Source organism: Macaca thibetana, chromosome 6 (assembly GCF_024542745.1).
Source record: "Macaca thibetana thibetana isolate TM-01 chromosome 6, ASM2454274v1, whole genome shotgun sequence".
Classification (NCBI taxonomy): domain Eukaryota; kingdom Metazoa; phylum Chordata; class Mammalia; order Primates; family Cercopithecidae; genus Macaca; species Macaca thibetana.
This window is the reverse complement of record NC_065583.1, coordinates 105,774,856-105,792,097: the sequence shown is the minus strand read 5'-3', so window position 1 is coordinate 105,792,097 and position 17,242 is coordinate 105,774,856. Positions and strand designations below refer to the sequence as shown.

The 17,242-nt window shown below is 38.5% G+C and overlaps 2 protein-coding genes and 1 pseudogene across 7 annotated transcripts in view; 1 reads left to right on the top strand and 2 right to left on the bottom strand.

The window, feature by feature from the left end:
* ANKDD1B (ankyrin repeat and death domain containing 1B) overlaps positions 1-923 on the top strand; it is a 53,814-nt gene extending 52,891 nt beyond the window's left edge. The window contains exon 15 of the mRNA XM_050794485.1: positions 57-923. Within this exon, the coding sequence (XP_050650442.1) occupies positions 57-118 (62 nt within the window). The 3' untranslated portion in view covers positions 119-923. The remainder of the gene's footprint in view (positions 1-56) is intronic.
* Positions 924-3,613: 2,690 nt separating this feature from the next.
* The window catches only part of POC5 (POC5 centriolar protein), a 37,451-nt gene continuing 23,822 nt past the window's right edge, over positions 3,614-17,242 (bottom strand). For all 5 annotated transcript variants that reach the window (XM_050794469.1, XM_050794471.1, XM_050794470.1 and 2 more), the window contains 3 exons: positions 15,146-15,423; positions 7,376-7,552; positions 3,614-3,994 (listed from right to left, as the gene is read on the bottom strand). In XM_050794469.1, the coding sequence (XP_050650426.1) occupies positions 3,851-3,994; positions 7,376-7,552; positions 15,146-15,423 (599 nt within the window). In that variant the 3' untranslated portion in view covers positions 3,614-3,850. The remainder of the gene's footprint in view (positions 3,995-7,375; positions 7,553-15,145; positions 15,424-17,242) is intronic.
* LOC126957070 (40S ribosomal protein S4, X isoform-like) lies at positions 6,042-7,369 on the bottom strand (annotated as a pseudogene). Its single transcript, XR_007726639.1, has one exon. The product of XR_007726639.1 is annotated as a 40S ribosomal protein S4, X isoform-like (transcript).

Sequence of the window (17,242 nt, the reverse complement as noted above, 5' to 3'; positions counted from 1 at the left end):
CAATAAGTGCTTTAAAAACGTTAGGTATTAATCAATGTTATCTTATTTTTTTCCAGAAAAGACTCGTCATTTCAAAAGCAAAACTGACTTAAACTCCAAGAAATGTGTAGTTTCATAAATGCCCAAAGAAATTGTATTTACATGATCTTCCACTCAGCATTCAGTTCTTTTAATGCCATAAATTTCTCCTAGCAGTAGCACTGATTTTCAACTATGATGATGGTGGTGACAGGGTACTGTAACAGGTGAAAGAAGAGTAATACCATGATACTTTTCAACCTCTAAAAAGCCAAATACAGTTTTTTTGCTGAGGGCAAGTTATATATCATTTTCCCATTTCTGTCATTTGATGTAACACATGTAATAAGATAATCTAGGAGGGTTTTGTATGTCATATTTTTTTCTAAAAATTCATGGGAGCAGCATCATGGTACAGTAAAAAACCAACGGTTTTTACAATAGACGAATATAGTTTTGAACTTGGTTTTGCCACTTATTAGATGTGAACCTTTGGGCATGTTAATGTTGTTTAAGTTCTTAGATCTTCAGTTTCCTTCTCTATAAACTGGGACAAATGTCTATTTAATCCACAGGGTTGGAGTAGAGATGAAGGGAAAATGCCTGTGAAATGCCTAGCCTCATGCCCACAGTATGGAAATCAACTGTTATTTCTCTTTCAGTAAGAGAAACTGGGTTTGGAAATTTATAGTCATTGTTGACTTTAAATCACACATAATGTGTAATATATTACTTAGGAAAGACCAGAAGTATGTACACCAATTTTTTTTTTTTAATCTTGTGGTGATGTAATTACTGATGATAATTTTCTTTGTACTTTTGGGTACATTCAATTTTTTTCACAATGAACATGCATTATTTTTGTAATCTGAGAGTTGTGAAATAAATGTAAAATCGAGTATCAATTTGTGTCGGTTTATGTGCACCTATTCATTGGAATTTAAGACTCTCCATTTTCGGATTCTGACTCTAAATTTACAAGGCACATAATAAAACCATAAGCAATTTCTATCCAGTTACTCTGTCATGAATTTATAGTTTTATGTCTTTGTCTCATACTGATTATAAGTGGCCCACTTAATCTTACGAATGTTTAAAACAGGTAATAGATTCATATGATTCCAAAACATTTTTCAAAAACGTATTGAGAAGTCTTGTCCCATCTGTTCTTCAGTATGGTCAGTTTCCACTGACCTCTCTTTATCACTGCTCCCCACCAGATTGGAGTAACCTCTTTATGCAAAAAGAAACAAATATGAATACATACTACAACTGTGTAAAATGTTTAATTGTTGAATTTATGTTAACTTAGGCCAACACTAATTGCTTGGTGCTTTAGACAACATACATTTCTAGAGCTTAAAGCTTAAAAAGATGTTTATAATATTCTTAATCACACATTCATAATATTCACTTTAGTTTGTCCATATTGTTTTGGCTTGGATACTGAAAACCATTCCTGGTTGTAGTCTAGATCCTCAAAAAGTAGAGCTTGTCTAAGACCGAAGTTTGTGTGCAACAACTTTTACAGAAGTGTGCATCCGGGGAAGCAGGAGTGGAGGAAAAAGGCGAGTTGTCCACGGAAGGAGGGAGAGTGAGAACAAAGTGAATTACCTAAGTGGCCATCACTCGGTACAGGTATAGTTGATTATTTAATCTCGAGCTACTCTATTCTGAGAGACATAATATGCTAATGCATTTCAGGACAATTCATACAGGGGAAGAGGAAGGGAGAATTGGTCTGTTTACCACAATGCCAAGTATTAATTCTGTGCTGCATGAGTGGGCTCCCCAGTGGAGCCTGCACTCTCCTGACTCAACTGGGAGTGAACGGAGAAGCCCAGGAAGAGCAAGCACACGCAAAGGGCGCGAGATGAGATGAGGTTTATGTTCATGAAAAGCTTGCTGAAGCCCATGAGGGGTGGAGCTGTTTACCACAAGGGTAGCTGGGCCAGAATCCAGAACAAGTGTTGTGTAAATATCTAATACCCTTTAAGAAACAGCCTGATAATAATTCAGAAAGGCCTTAGCGGGCCCCATTAGAAAATGGGATTCTATTTGCCTATGTCACACTTATTCTCTGATGTCCTGTGAACAATGTGAGGCAGCAAGAAAACCTATTTCCCATAATAAAAATTAGTGTAAGAGAACTTATATTCAAATTAGAAGAGGCTTCAGATGATTAAGTCCATCCACTCAGTTAAAGATATGGAAATTAGGCCGGGCGCGGTGGCTCACGCCTGTAATCCCAGCACTTTGGGAGGCCGAGGCGGGCGGATCACAAGGTCAGGAGATCGAGACCACGGTGAAACCCCGTCTCTACTAAAAATACAAAAAATTAGCCGGGCGCGGTTGTGGGCGCCTGTAGTCCCAGCTACTCCGGAGGCTGAGGCAGGAGAATGGCGTGAACCCGGGAGGCCGAGCTTGCAGTGAGCCGAGATCGCACCACTGCACTCCAGCCTGGGCGACAGAGCGAGACTCCGTCTCAAAAAAAAAAAAAAAAAAAAAAAAAAAGATATGGAAATTGAGGTCCTAGACAGACTCTTTAGGACCTGTTTATTTTTATGTATTCCATAAGTACTTGTGAAATAGTAGGTAGATTTTACGCTTATTTCACAGATGAGGATCCAGAGATTCATTTAAATTGTCTGGTCCACACAATCAGTCAGCAATAAAACCATTAGAAGCCAAGTCTTGTTCACCAAAATCAGTTCTGCCCAGATGGTTTCTTTGTACTGGACAGCCATTGAAAAATTTCTGCCCAGGCCTAGGTTTGCTGAGTTGCACAGGGCCACACCACCACAGAACAGTGTTTAGATGTTCAGGGAGAACAAGGTAGGTTCAGTGCTGCAGAGTTTCAAATAAGGTGAGAAAGAAAACCAGAAACAGGATCATTCTAACAAGAAATTTCTGACACTTCTGTAACTCTAGTGCTAGTATTACAAATGTTTTCCCTTTTGGCATTAAAAAATGATGCATAGATGTTGCCATTTCCGTCTATTTTCAACTGTTAGAGTCCTGGAATGAAGACTAACACGCTAAAGCCACAAAAAACCTGGGGCCGGGAGTGGTGGCTCACGCCTGTAATCCCAGCACTTTGGGAGGCTAAGGCGGGCGGATCACTTGAGGTCAGGAATTCGGGACCAGCCCGGCCAACATGATGAAACCTCGTCTCTACTAAAAAAGATACAAAAATTAGCCAGGCTTGGTGGCTGGCACTTGGAATCCCAGATACTCGGGAGGCGGGGGCAGGAGAATCGCTTGAACATGGGAGGAGGAGGCAGTGAGCCGAGGTCACACCACTGCACTCCAACCTGGGCGACAGAGCAAGACTCTGTCTCAAAAAAATTAAAAAAAAAAAAAAAAATCATTATTACACTTGGTCTTTAACTTTTTAAAATAAAAATAAAAATATCCTAGTTTCTACTAGTTCTAATACTTTGTTTTTAGTAAGGTTCCCTCTCAACACTTTGAGTGAATTACAGCTGTGTAATATTGGAAATAATTTAGTGTTTTATAAATAGTGAAAATAAATTTATATACTTTGATGATGTAATCAGCAACAGGCTAAACATATTAAAAAAATAAAGTCCAGTTTTTTTTTAATTTAAAAAAGTTTTACTTAATTGCTTAAATAAAAAATAACATTAAAATAATTTCTACATATAGTTACAAAGCATGGTAGAGTTTGAAAAAGTCTCTTGTTAATTTTGAACAGATGAACGTGATGTATCCATGATGTTCTAACAATATGAAAAAGTTAAAAACAAAAGACTTCTAACCCTTGGTAAGACCAGAGGGATTAAAAGACCCCACTATGGACATATTCACTTTAGTCAACCACTTTTATGGACTGAATGCTTGTGAGAGACGGGGTGTGAGCTGATCTGGTTCCAAGTGATCTGGAAGCTGAGGTACTACTTTCAGGATGAATGGTCCGGGGATATTTTGCTGCAGTTGCTTGAGGAATGGTTTGCTGAAAAGACAAAAATCTGCTTTAATAATACCACAAAATTATGTATACTATGTATCATTTCATCATCTATCATCTATAATTTAACCCAACAAACATCTGTTAAGATCCAGTAGAAAGAAGCAATGAGGGAGTGAAGCAGCTGTTAAATTAGACGAGGCCCTTCTCTGTAAGGAACCCCTACCCAGCCTGACTGACATGTTCAACACCCACAATGTAATATCAGAGCTATATCCACAAAGATCATTAAGAAAGCCATGGGAGCCATTCCTCCAACAGGGCCCAGTGGAATCTTGTAATGTGTACAGAGGCTTTGTATACAGACAGAAACTGTGGTAATTGGAAGAGGGGTCAGCCTTGAGCCCTCCCCTCATTCGATCCAACTTCCTTCTCTCTACTTGACTGTGGAAACCAATCCCAGGGGCAGAGGGAAGCCCTCAGGATGCAGTCTGGTCCTTTCTTTAAACCAGAGCCCTCATATTTAACCTGGTTCACCTGGGAGCAGACTAAAAGTTTTATGCACATCACCTCGGAGCTCAAAGGAACACCTCAGACATGAGCACTGAATCATTAAAGTCAGGACACACGCGACTCAGTCCACACATATAATATGCATGTAATACATGTAAGTACACACTATGTATACAAGTACACATTACATGTAAACATATGAACAATATGTATCAGTACAAGGCTTTTCCCTATTAAACCCGATAAAGCTTCTTAGTAGCCAGCAGTGGGATTTGTTATCAAGGTAAGTTATTAGTCCATGCCACTGACTAGGACATGCCAATTTCTATTAGGATCTTCCACTTAGAAAACTCATCGTTAAAATACTTTAAGTAAAACTATATATATTTGGTCAAAACATTCACTATGTATTTAAAAAACTCCAAGCTGTAGTTTTTGCTTAAAAAAAAGAATGACACCTCTTAAAAACACAAGATCCTGTCAGATTCTGTTTTAAAAAGAACAGAACTCCTTTTTAAAGAAAAATAACCTCTTTTCTTAAAGTATCTTATAAAAATGTTTCTTTGTATATAAATAACTGGATAACCATTATAAATAAGAGATACTCTTGCAACAGATAGGAAATTTTAGTTGCCAGTCACCTAATCTGAGCCTACTAAAAAGGCTTTCTCTTTGGGGAGGATGGGCAAGAGGAACTGTAGAAATAAAAGAAGCCACTGAAATTATGATACACAAAATATGACAGAGAACGAAGTGGCCCTAGAAGCATGCAGTTGTCCAGCAGAAGAGGCTACGGTGTCACAAATCGCATCCTTGGTTTTTTAGTAAAAACCATTTCTGGTAGATTTAGATCTTGACTCCCAGGGTAAAAAGAAATACAGTACAGATGACTGCCACTGTGTCTGTCACATAATCCAGGAAGCTGATGGCTATCCGATTCATATGCAGTTAGTGGGGAAGGAATGCACGTACTGAATAAAGGGAGGGCAGCATGGGAGATAAGTATCAAAAACAAGGGTTCTAAATGTTTAGTTCTTTGTCTTCTGTAAAATATGAATTCTTATTATTACAAAAGGTTGTCTAATAAAAAATAAACACGTATGTGCTCTCTTTACGCCTTCTTTACCTCACAAATGGACAGTCTCTCACCATCTCTATACATTTTCTACATCTGAAAAAACAGAAATGCATTCATTTCTTCTCATTTTTGGTAACTTGTCTTCCATATTCAAAAATATATAGAAAAGTCTTCTATGAACTTTCAGAGTCTGTCCAACTTACGAAACATGAAACCTAAGATAATCCTAAAATAAATCCTCCGTCATCTCCATGTGTCTCTCTGGACTTGGTGCTTCTATCTCCAGCATTCTACCTCGCTAAGGTCCCACTTCACCTGAAGTTCAGTTCAAATCAATCCAGCTTGTCTTCATTTAATCATCTAGTGACCAGCTAGTACTCAGGAAAAAAGGATTTAAAATCATTCCACGTACTTTTGTTTTTGCTAATACTTAGTAAGTACATAGGAATGTTGTCCAATGCTGAGAATTCATAGAGGGCATTCTCTCTCTTTTTTTTTCCCTGCCACAATATTTTTAATTACGTACAAAGGTCTGACATGTCACCCAGGGACCATTTCACCCACTGCTCTGTTTGGCCGCCAGTCTTTTGTCTCTCTCTTCAGCATGGTGAGGCGGACACCCTTTCCTCGGGGAAGAGAAATCCATGGTTTGTTGCCCTTGCCAATAACAAAAATGTTGGAAAGTCGAGTGGCAAAGCTGTTGCCATTGGCATCTTTCATGTGAACAACGTCAAAAGATCCAGGGTGCCTCTCTCTGTTGGTGGTCACACCAATTCTTCCCAGGTTAGCACCTCCAGTCACCATACACAAGTTACCAGTGTCGAACTTGACGAAATCAGTAATCTTGCCAGCCTCCAAATCAATCTGAATGGTATCATTCACCTTGATGAGGGGATCGGGGTAGCGGATGGTGCAGGCATCATGAGTCACCAGATGAGGGATTCCTTTTGTGCCCACAAAGATCTTTCTCACTCTGCATAACTTGTACTTGGCCTCCTCAGGTGTAATACGATGTACAGCAAAGCGACCCTTGGTGTCAGATCAGACAGAAATTCTCTCCCGTCTTGTCAATGCTGATGACATCCATGAATCCAGCAGGCTGGGTTATATCAGTTCGGACCTTGCCATTGATCTTAATGAACCGCTGCATGCAAATCTTTTTTACTTCATCTCCTGTCAGGGCATACTTAAGTCTGTTCCTTAGGAAAATGATGAGGGGGAGACACTCTCTCAACTTGTGGGGACCGGTGGATGGACGAGGAGCAAACACACCACTCAATTTATCCAGCATCCAATGCTTTGGAGCTGCTACCCGCTTCAGATGCTTCTTGGGACCACGAGCCATGGCTGCGTTAGGCAAGGAAAGAGTGGGCATTCTCTTTTAAAATCAATCCCTGAAATTAGCTGGCTGTGGTGGCGGGCACCTGTAATCCCACCCACTCGGGAGGCTGAGGCAGGAGAATTGTTTGAACCAGTGAGTGAAAAATTTTTGTCTCTTTTTAAACAGATAATAAATCCTTTACATATTTTACTCTTTTGACCACAAACACACTGGATTACTTTTAGTATTTTATAATTTTTACAGTTTGGAAGAAACGATGTTTCTGAAATTAATTTCCCAACAGCAGAAAGGTAGATTTATAGCAGGTTGGAGAAATACAAGTATAAAAACAAACAAACAAACAAACAAACAAAAAAACTGTATCAGGAAAAGGCAGAACAAGTACCAGTCATCATAAATTCTTATCTTCTCAACATGTTATGTAAGTGTTTACTAGTCTGTGAACTCTCAGGAAAAAGACTTTTTGACAAAAGGTCATCAAATGTGGACTCACCACTGTGACTGGATGATGTTTTTCCACAACAACTGAGCTCATGGGAGGAGAAACTCCCATTATAGCTAAACCGCTGCTAATTCTATTTTTTGAAGCAAAATCACATCTTCCTGTGATCCGGGCTGTAATAGTTCTTCCTGCTTTCTGTTGTGCAGAGGTTACAACTCTTGGCACATACTAAGAAGAAAAAAATAAATAAAAGAAGTAATGAGGTGGCAGAAAATCCACAGCAAAACTTCTATTAATTTGATTCCATAAATTACGAAGAAAACACACAGGCACTTAAAATAATTGTACGTTCAACCAACTTTAACATGGAAAAAATCAAACAAAATCACAAGACAAAATGCAAAGCACAAAACCGAACACCCCAAAATATCCCTTTAACCTGAGTATGCCAACAATTTTATAAGATTTTAGAAACTTAAAACACCAACTTTTTATTTTGAAATAATGATAGATTTACAGGAAGACACAGGGATCATATTGAAAAGTACTGTGTGCTCTTTACCCAGTTTCCTGCCATGGTTACATCTGACATAATCAGAATATAACAAAGTCAAAACCAGGAAGCTCAACATGACATAATGCCTGTATATAGATCTCTGTCATTTTATCACCTAAGTTCCCATTAACTATCACTCAATCAAGATAGAGAATACTCATCACCACGAAGATCTCCCTCGGGCCACTCTTGACAGTCATACCCATCTCTCCGTTCCTTCCCCAACCATCCTTAAGCCCCGGCAACCATTAATCTGTTTTATGGACTTTTTCATCCTTAAGCATAATTAATATTATCATTACACATATGTTTCTGTGTTCTGCCTTTTTTCCATCTCATTTTATCAATATATTTTTTTCATGAGGTAATACAGAGACCTGCTATAGTTCTTAATGAGATGGTTTTTATACCAACGAACTACTTTGTCTTTCTTTTTCTATTACATTTAGCACATTTTGCAAAAGAAAAATCCTCTTTTTAGTTACTTCTGTATAATATATTGCAAACAATGGAACGATCATATCAAAAAGTATTATCAGCTTTTATAGCTTTTGTTGCTTACTGCTGGATGATACTCCAGAAAAATATTTACAGCAAGAATAACACATAAGTGGACTATTTTTGCACTGTCAATCAATTACACACCTGCTCGTTTAAGTCTGAGGTGAAATCTACTATTCAATTTGCGGTTCCTTATTAATGTTTCATATTTGTATTCCATTTTGTCAACTATCCATCTTATTTGCTAAGAATTGAAAGGATATTAATATTTAAATTTTTAAAAATAGTTCCTGATGAATAGTAAACTCATTTAATAATTATAGATACTTATCTAAAAGTGTAAACAATTTCCTCATTTATTTGTCTTAATCTTCAATGCACATCCATTTTTTTAAGTTGTGGTTAATCCTGTCATTAATTTCCTCTTGCTTCCATGATGAAACCAAAATCAGCTTTGGACAGCTGAGGTAGTTATACTCTCACAACATTTACTTATTTTGGCTTAACTTATTAAAACATTTGAAATTTCAGTGTGAAGTATTAATCTAAATTCATTTTTTCTCTAAACAGTTTTTCCAAAGGCATTTATTAAGTATCAATGTTTTCCCGATTATTATAGTTCATCTGTGATTCTCCATATTCTGTGTGTAGCTAGATTCTGCACCTAGCTACACATAGTCACAGCTATACATTGAAATGGGAAGAGAGTGGGCTTCAGGAGAGATGTCTCGGGGATAATTAAAATGACGGAGTATTGATGTTTTTGGAAGACCCTACGGAAAATAGCATTCAGTAGGGTTCCGTAATCCCTGGAGAGTTCGGAAATAATTCACTATAGTTGGAGAGAAAACCAAAGATAAAAATGAAGCAATTAATTCTAAAACAAAACATTATACCAGAAAGGAAATGTAGTCATAGTATACATTCATGGCTTAGCTATATTAGTCATCATAAATGATTTAATCTGAAATTGGAATATCTATAACTAAATATTTACATACAGGGAGGATGAGGAAAGTGAAGAGAGAGAGAAGGAATAAGGTGGCATAAGGAGGCCAAGTCCTTTTTATCTGTAATAAGTTAACAGATGTTTGAAATTAAGAAATGTAGAAATAATGATATAGACATATTATTTAGAAAAAAATGGAAACAGAAGAAATAGCTGACAGAGTTAGGGAGAGGGATTTAGAAGACTGTTTCTCACTATAGTCCTTGTAAAAATGATTTGGCTTTTTAAACCATAAACTTCTATGGATCTTATGAATTTGATAAACTAAAAATCTCAGATTTAAAAATATTTACAAATATGTTTTTGTGGACTAAATTCATGCTTCTGGCCTGAGGGGAACTTTATCTTATTACTTATTACAATAAGGGACAAAAAATATTTTACAAACTCCTAAAGATGCTTAAATGCTATTTTAAAATACAAAACTAATTGCTGGCAGGAATATTCTTTGCCAAAATGTGGAAAATGAAGTACAACTGAGTTTGTAACTTTCCTCCTGCCCAATCACACTTGAGGGGTGTCCTCTCAGTAGCCGTGATTCTCTCCTGGAGCTTCAGGTGTGAATGAAAGACTAGAGAAATCGGGACTAAAGAAAATTAGAGTAGTGGGAAAATTGCTCATAGATGATAAATTTCATTCAACTCAGCTCAGAATTGCTTTAGAATGCCTTCAGTAATTTGAAAATATATACTCCTGTAAATAAAATGACTTCTAAAAGAAATCTCTACGCGCTCATTTGAATTAAACAGAAGTTGTCTTAAATGCATGTTTACTGTCGACTGCTTGTTTTCAGATGGTTTGCCATTTGTACTTGTTAATGTTTATTTAAGGTATTAAAAATTGTGTAAATTGATAAAAAAGAGTTTTGAAAATGTATAAGAACATTTTAGAAATAATTCATAAAGATAAATTATTAGAAAAAAGTTGCTACTAAATCAGGGGGAGGAAAGAAAAACCTAGAAGGATTCTATAATCAGATTGTTCGGGAAGTTTTGTTAGGCTCATGCTTTACAGAAACTGTAACTGGAGAACACAGAAAATATATTGGGTGTAGTTTATATTAAAAAAAAGATGAAAATTACAATCTTTGACCCCCACATTCAATCTGGCTCCACATTAAAAACTAGTAAATACATACATATTTATGTTTTAAGATACAATAATGTATTAGATATGTATCATTCTCTGCAAATTAAATGACCGCTTACTGGTACCAATCATGTTGGAGTTCATTAAATTTATCAGCCGACTTTAAAAAATGCTATAAAAATAAAAATTCTAGCATTTTAAGCCACATCAACATAAGCAACAAAATTGAAAGGAGTAAGAAAAAAAGAAAATGACAGGCCAGGCGCAGTGACTCACGCCTGTAATGCCAGTACTTTGGGAGGCTGAGGCGGGCGGATCACAAGGTCAGGAGATCGAGACCATCTTGGCTAACCATCTTGGCTAACACGGTGAAACCCCGTATCTACTAAAAATACAAACAATTAGCCGGGTGTGGTGGCGGGCGCCTGTAGTCCCAGCTACTCCGGAGGCTGAGCCAGGAGAACGGCGGGAACCCAGGAGGCGGAGCTTGCAGTGAGCCAAGATCGCGCCACTGCACTCCAGCCTGGGTAACAGAGTGAGGCTCCGTCTCAAAAAAAAAAAAAAAAAAAAAAAAAAAAAAAAAAAAAAAAAAGGAAATGACATTAAAAACAGTATTTACACCTTAATATCTGACAAAGAGACAGTATAGATTATTGCTTAAGACTAAGAGGTCTAAATCAGATTGTCAAAGTCTGAATTCCAACTCAGTTACTAACTGTGTCCCTAGGGAAGCTGCATACTCTCTAAGTCTCAATTTCTTCATTGATAAAATGGAGAAAGCAGTACTAACTCCCTAATGACACCCTTTCACTTTCTATTCGAATGAAGAGGAAAGCTGGAAGAGAAACTTTACTAAAGGTCTTTACCAAACAGCTTTAAAATTCAAGGAAAAATATTTCCCCTCAATTATTCCAATTGGAGTTAGAAAAAGAATAAAATGCCATCTACTGTTCAACTTTATGAACTGCAATATGCTTGCTTGTATAACTGTCTAGCCTTTTTTAAAAAATGGTTTCCACCATGAAATTCTGCTATTGTCTTTAACATACTGAGGATGTCTGCATTAAAGAAAATCATTTTAAATACGAAGATATTACTTTATTAGCGTCGTAATCTTCCTTTCTCCAGTTATTTGTTTGCCAATTCTCTGTACTTTCTACACCTAGCTCTTTTTAGCTACTGGAAATACCAAGAAAAATTGAAACAAATTTTGAATGTTTATATGAAGCCGCTGTCATTAAAATGAAAAGAAAGATAACCAAGCCAGGATTGCAAATCTCTCTCTTCTTTTCCTATTCCCAATGACGACGGTTTCACAGTAAGTTAGTCAACTACTTACTGGATTTATTCCTAGTTTTGTTATTAAGTTTCTTTTAAAAACACAAACACATATTTGAGGTGAATCTGAGTATTTTAATTACATAAGGAAGGAAGAAAACTAAGATTATACTTAGAGATTTAATTGTGATTCTCTTTTTCTCCCTGGCCCTAAAGGCCACTTACTTATATGACTGAAATGGAGTGTGTACCTGTTTTTGAAAAAGTGGATATAGTGGGGTGGGGCAGATGGGGAAGGGCTGTCTACAGAATATTATGGTTTTCAGGTTTCAACGACTTCAACACTATCTCCTGACCAGATTATTCAAAAAGTTAGCAACAAAAAGGGTGCTAAGCAAACTCATTCACTCAGTTCTTCCCATACATATTCAGGTTTACATATAAATGCAGATGTACCCATGAAGTCACATTTTAGGAAGAGAATTTTGAAAAATCTAGCTCTGCATGTGTTAACTGCATATGCAAGATGAATGAGAAACCAGAACATAAACACAGTGAATGAATGTTTAAATGAGGTCATCTGTGCAGGATCACACTTCAAAATGTGTAATCATGGAAAACAAACACATCTGAAAAATATGTCAGATTTGAATTTTAGTGTTTTATTTTTTTTTTTTTTGAGACTGAGTCTTGCTCCATCACCCAGGCTGGAGTGCAGTGGCACGATCTCGGCTCACTGCAACCTCTGCCTCCAGGGTTCAAGTGATTCTTCCACCTCAGCCTCCCGATTACAGGCACAGGCTACCAAGCCCGGCTAATTTTTTTTTTTTTTTTTTTTTTTTTGAGTCGGAGTCTCACTCTGTCCCCCTTGCTGGAGTGCAGTGGCCGGATCTCAGCTCACTGCAAGCTCCGCCTCCCGGGTTCAGGCCATTCTCCTGCCTCAGCCTCCCGAGTAGCTGGGACTACAGGCGCCCGCCACCTCGCCCGGCTAGTTTTTTTGTATTTTTTAGTAGAGACGGGGTTTCACTGTGTTAGCCAGGATGGTCTCGATCTCCTGACCTCGTGATCCACCCGTCTCGGCCTCCCAAAGTGCTGGGATTACAGGCTTGAGCCACCGCGCCCGGCCGAGCCCGGCTAATTTTTTTGTATTTTTGTAGCGACAGGGTTTCACCATGTTGGCCAGGATGGCCTCGATCTCCTGATCTCATGATCCACATACCTCCACCTCCCAGGGTGCTGGGATTGCAGGCGTGAGCCACTACGCTCGGCCAGTGTCTTATTTCTAAGTCAAAGCTCCCCCACACAAATTTCTCTTAGCCATGTGCTATTCTTCAACCTCTTTGTGTCAATATTTGGTAAATAACTGATCTCAATGTATTCTCTGCCAAAGTTAGTAGCTCTCGAAAGGTAAAAATTCAAATCTGGTAGAATACTAAAGATGACTACTTGTCTGTCTCAATACCTCCTTTAGCTACAGACAGCCGTCCAGAGCAATGGCTCCTTCTAATGGCCAGCCAAGGGAACTTTAAGACCTAAAACTTTCCCTCTTCTTGCCTCTTATGTAAGTGGTTAGGAGTTGGGGAGAAGAGGAAGACAAGCAAATCAGAATCATCTCAGGAGCTTTGTAAAACTATACATGCCTTTATGCCAGACCCACACCACAGCGGGAGAGAAATTAACAGTGTTTTGTTTTGTTTTTTGAGACAGTCTCGCTCTGTCGCCCAGGCTGGAGTGCAGTGGCATGATCTTGGCTCACTGCAACCTCTGCCTCCCTGGCTCAAGCAATTCTATGCCTCAGCCGCCCAAGTAGCTGGGATTATAGGCGCCCACCACCATGCCTGTCTAATTTTTTGTATTTTTAGTAGAGACAGGATTTCATCATCTTGGGAAGGCTGGTCTTGAACTCCTGACCTCGTGATCCACCCTCCTCGGCCTCCCAAAGTGTTGGGATTACAGGCGTGAGCCACCGTGCCTGGCTTTTTAAAAATAAATACATACATACATACACACACACATACGTACATAAATAACTGATCTCTGCTAGCTCTGCACACGTGAGTCTAATAAGCTTGGCTTGCATCTGTACTCCGCCCTTTCTTGAGAAACATGGTTTGTAGAATACAAGTTTAACAACAGGAGGCTAAGGAGTTACAGCCACAATGTGCTTCATCTGAAACTCCAGTTAAAAAAAAATTTTTTAGGGACAGGGTCTCGCTCGTTGCCCAGGCTGGAGTGCAGTGGTGCAGTCATAACTCATAGTAACTTTGAACTCTTGGGCTCAAGCGATCCTCTTGCCTCAGCCTCCTGAGCAGCTGGGAGTACAAGTGCACAGCACCATGCCTAATTTTCTACCTTTTTGTAAAGATGAGGTCTCGCTATATTGCCCAGTCTGGTCTCAAACTTCTGGCCTCAACCAAACCTTTCACCTTAGCCTCTCAAAGTACTGGGATTACAGGTGTGAGCCAACATGCCCGGCCTCTTACCATATTAACAGCTTGATCAATTTCACTTCAGGCAAGTTCTCACACAAATCTTCCATCCCCATTTAACACTATCCTCTTGGCACTTCTCTAATAGTAGCTGACTGATTCTAGGAAACACTGTTCCTATCTCCATTCCAATTCCAAATTACAAATTAAAACTCAATCAAGATGGAGTTACTACAGAGCAGTGTTAGTGATATATCTGCATTTAGAAAAAAGGAAAGCTGTTTGCTGAATAGAAAATATAAAATTAAACATACATTAACCTCCCAGACCTTTGAAAACACCCACTAGTGTTCTTCAAACGTAAAGTCTGTCATCAACTCTTTCTCAAATTAAATCTACTTTTCCTACATAATTTTTGAAAAATATAAAAAAGTTCTTTGTCTTAATTATCACTACTATGACAGCACTTTCAGGTATTTTCATTACAATGTAATGTTCTAGTCACTTTGTGTATTAAATATTTTCAGTGAATTTGCCTAAATACCACACAGATTTTTTTTTCCTCCATAGGAAAATATTTTATGAGTTCAAAATATTAAATTTACAAACAAGTGTTTTGTTTTGTTTTGTTTTGTTTTGAGACGGATTCTCGCTCTGTTGCCCAGGCTGGAGTGCAGTGGTGCGATCTTGGCCCACCACAAGCTCTGCCTACAGGGTTCATGCCACTCTCCTGCCTCAGCCTCCCGAGTAGCTGGGACTACAGGCACCTGCCACTGCACCCGGCTAATTGTTTGTATTTTTAGTAGAGACGGGGTTTCACCGTGTTAGCCAGGATGGTCTCGATCTCCTGACCTTGTGATCCGCCCTCCTCGGCCTCCCAAAGTGCTGGGATTACAGGCGTGAGCCACTGCATCTGGCCGCCCTTTTCATAAGGTGGGACCTCTATAAACTGTACTAACCATTTCTTCTGATGCAGCAGTAGCTGCAGATCCTGCACCAAGAACAGAAACAGGAACATGAGCAGAAGATGCGGAAGCAGCCCTGGTAGAAGTCATCGAAGCAGCAGAGGGAACAGCAGTCGCGCTGGCTCCTCCGACTGCAGCTGGCGGGGATGGCAGCAGTGGTGATGCAACCGGTAAGGGCATCGGAGGAGCTGAAGGATCCAAATGAGCAGAATGTTCTTTTCCTTGAACACCAGGACCATACTCTTCCTTTTTATTATTCGTGGAGTCTACCCCTGTAAGTCACAAATTAATTCCACTCAAATTCTTCCAGGTTAGGACTACTATTATCTTCCAAACAAGGAAAACACATACTGGCTAAAGTTTGGTCCTAACAAAAATTTAGATGTTTGTTTATAGTATATTAGATACAATGTTCAGTTAATACAGTTTGTCAGCATTAACCACTAAAAACTTCAGACTACTTCCTTCCACATGCGAAAGCGAATGGATCATTCGCTCTTATATAACAGATGAAAATAAATTACGTACTCAGCTGGGACCTTAACTAAGTAGAGTATATTGCCATCACAACTCTCACAAAAATATGATCACAGTGAGCCCAGAGATCTAGGTTCCTTTGTATTAGTTCATATAAATATCCTGATAAATGGCCGAAATGACCTGGAATCCATCTTTAGAATCACTTTCTGATATCACTATACTCCCTAATTTTCATGTATTGCGTCTATCCTAACAATTTATTTTTGTCCTTGAGTTGTCAGAAAACAAAAATAAATCAATAAAACTAAAATCTTCACTTTTTACATTGTAAAAAAAAGGGTTCTTGCAGATAAATTATATAAATCATAAATCAACGGCATATTTGTGCACCTAACTGATTTGTAGTGACACCCCAATCAGTAACCTTCCCTCAAAACTGAGCCTTAATCTTGATCTAAGGAGCCAATAATGTCAAATTCCAGAGGCTAGTACAAAGGGTTTCTTCCAATATTAGATGTTTTCTCTCCAGTATTATAATTTCGTTAGTTTCTGCTTAAGACTGTATCTGTGTGGTACCAAACAGTGTGGTGAGGGTTTAGAAATTCAGTCAATGAGCTGTTTCAGAACATCTGAACAGAGCGCATTATGTAAGTCCTATGTTTAAATGGTTTCTACGCAGTTTTCTTTCCATCCAGAAGTTTGGGCCTCTGCATAAGTCCTTTCCTTAGACTACCTGTATAGAAAATTTGTAGAGTATTAGTTACCTTATTTAAGAAGTTTAACAATGATTACAGTGCCTACCTAGATCGTTTGAACTCCTCTGATGAAAGGGACTAATTCAATATAAAACACAGCTAATTTGAAAACAAAACACACACTGAGTTTTAACATGTTTTGGTAGAGATTCTGAGTGTCCACCTTTAGATGGTGGCAAATATTACGAGACGTAGAAACATTACGAGATGTAGAAAGAGTGTGAAGGTCAGGGAAGAGAGGCAGGTGACCAACTCTTGCTAATACAGGCTGATTTATGCAGTTCCTGTTTATCAGACAACTCTTAAGTTTAATAATTAATCTCATTTTAGCTGGAATAAATTTTTCAGTTGTCAAGTATTTTTTTTACTGTGCCTAAAATTGCTTTTAAAATTGGCAGATATAATTTTAAGGACTTCTTGTCATGTTCTAACTTCTTCATAAAACCTCTAACTTGGAAGATTTAAGATACTGTACCACATGAGAGGCACTGCAAATTACAGACAGCAAATAATACGTACAAATAAAACACCAAATATTTATTTTGCTCTAACAAGACAGGTGCATTAGGAACTTTGCATTATTAAAAACTGCATTATAAAGAACTTTTTTTTTTGAGATGGAGTCTTGCTCTGTCACTCAGGCTAGAGTGCACTGGCGGAATCTCGGCTCACTGTAACCCTGCCTCGTGGGTTCACGCCATTCTCCTGCCTCAGCCTCCCGAGTAGCTGGGACTACAGGCGCCCACCACCACGTCCGGCTAATTTTTTATATTTTTAGTAGAGACGGGGTTTCACCGTGTTAGACAGGATGGTCTCGATCTCCTGACCTTGTGATCCACCCGCCTCGGCCTCCCAA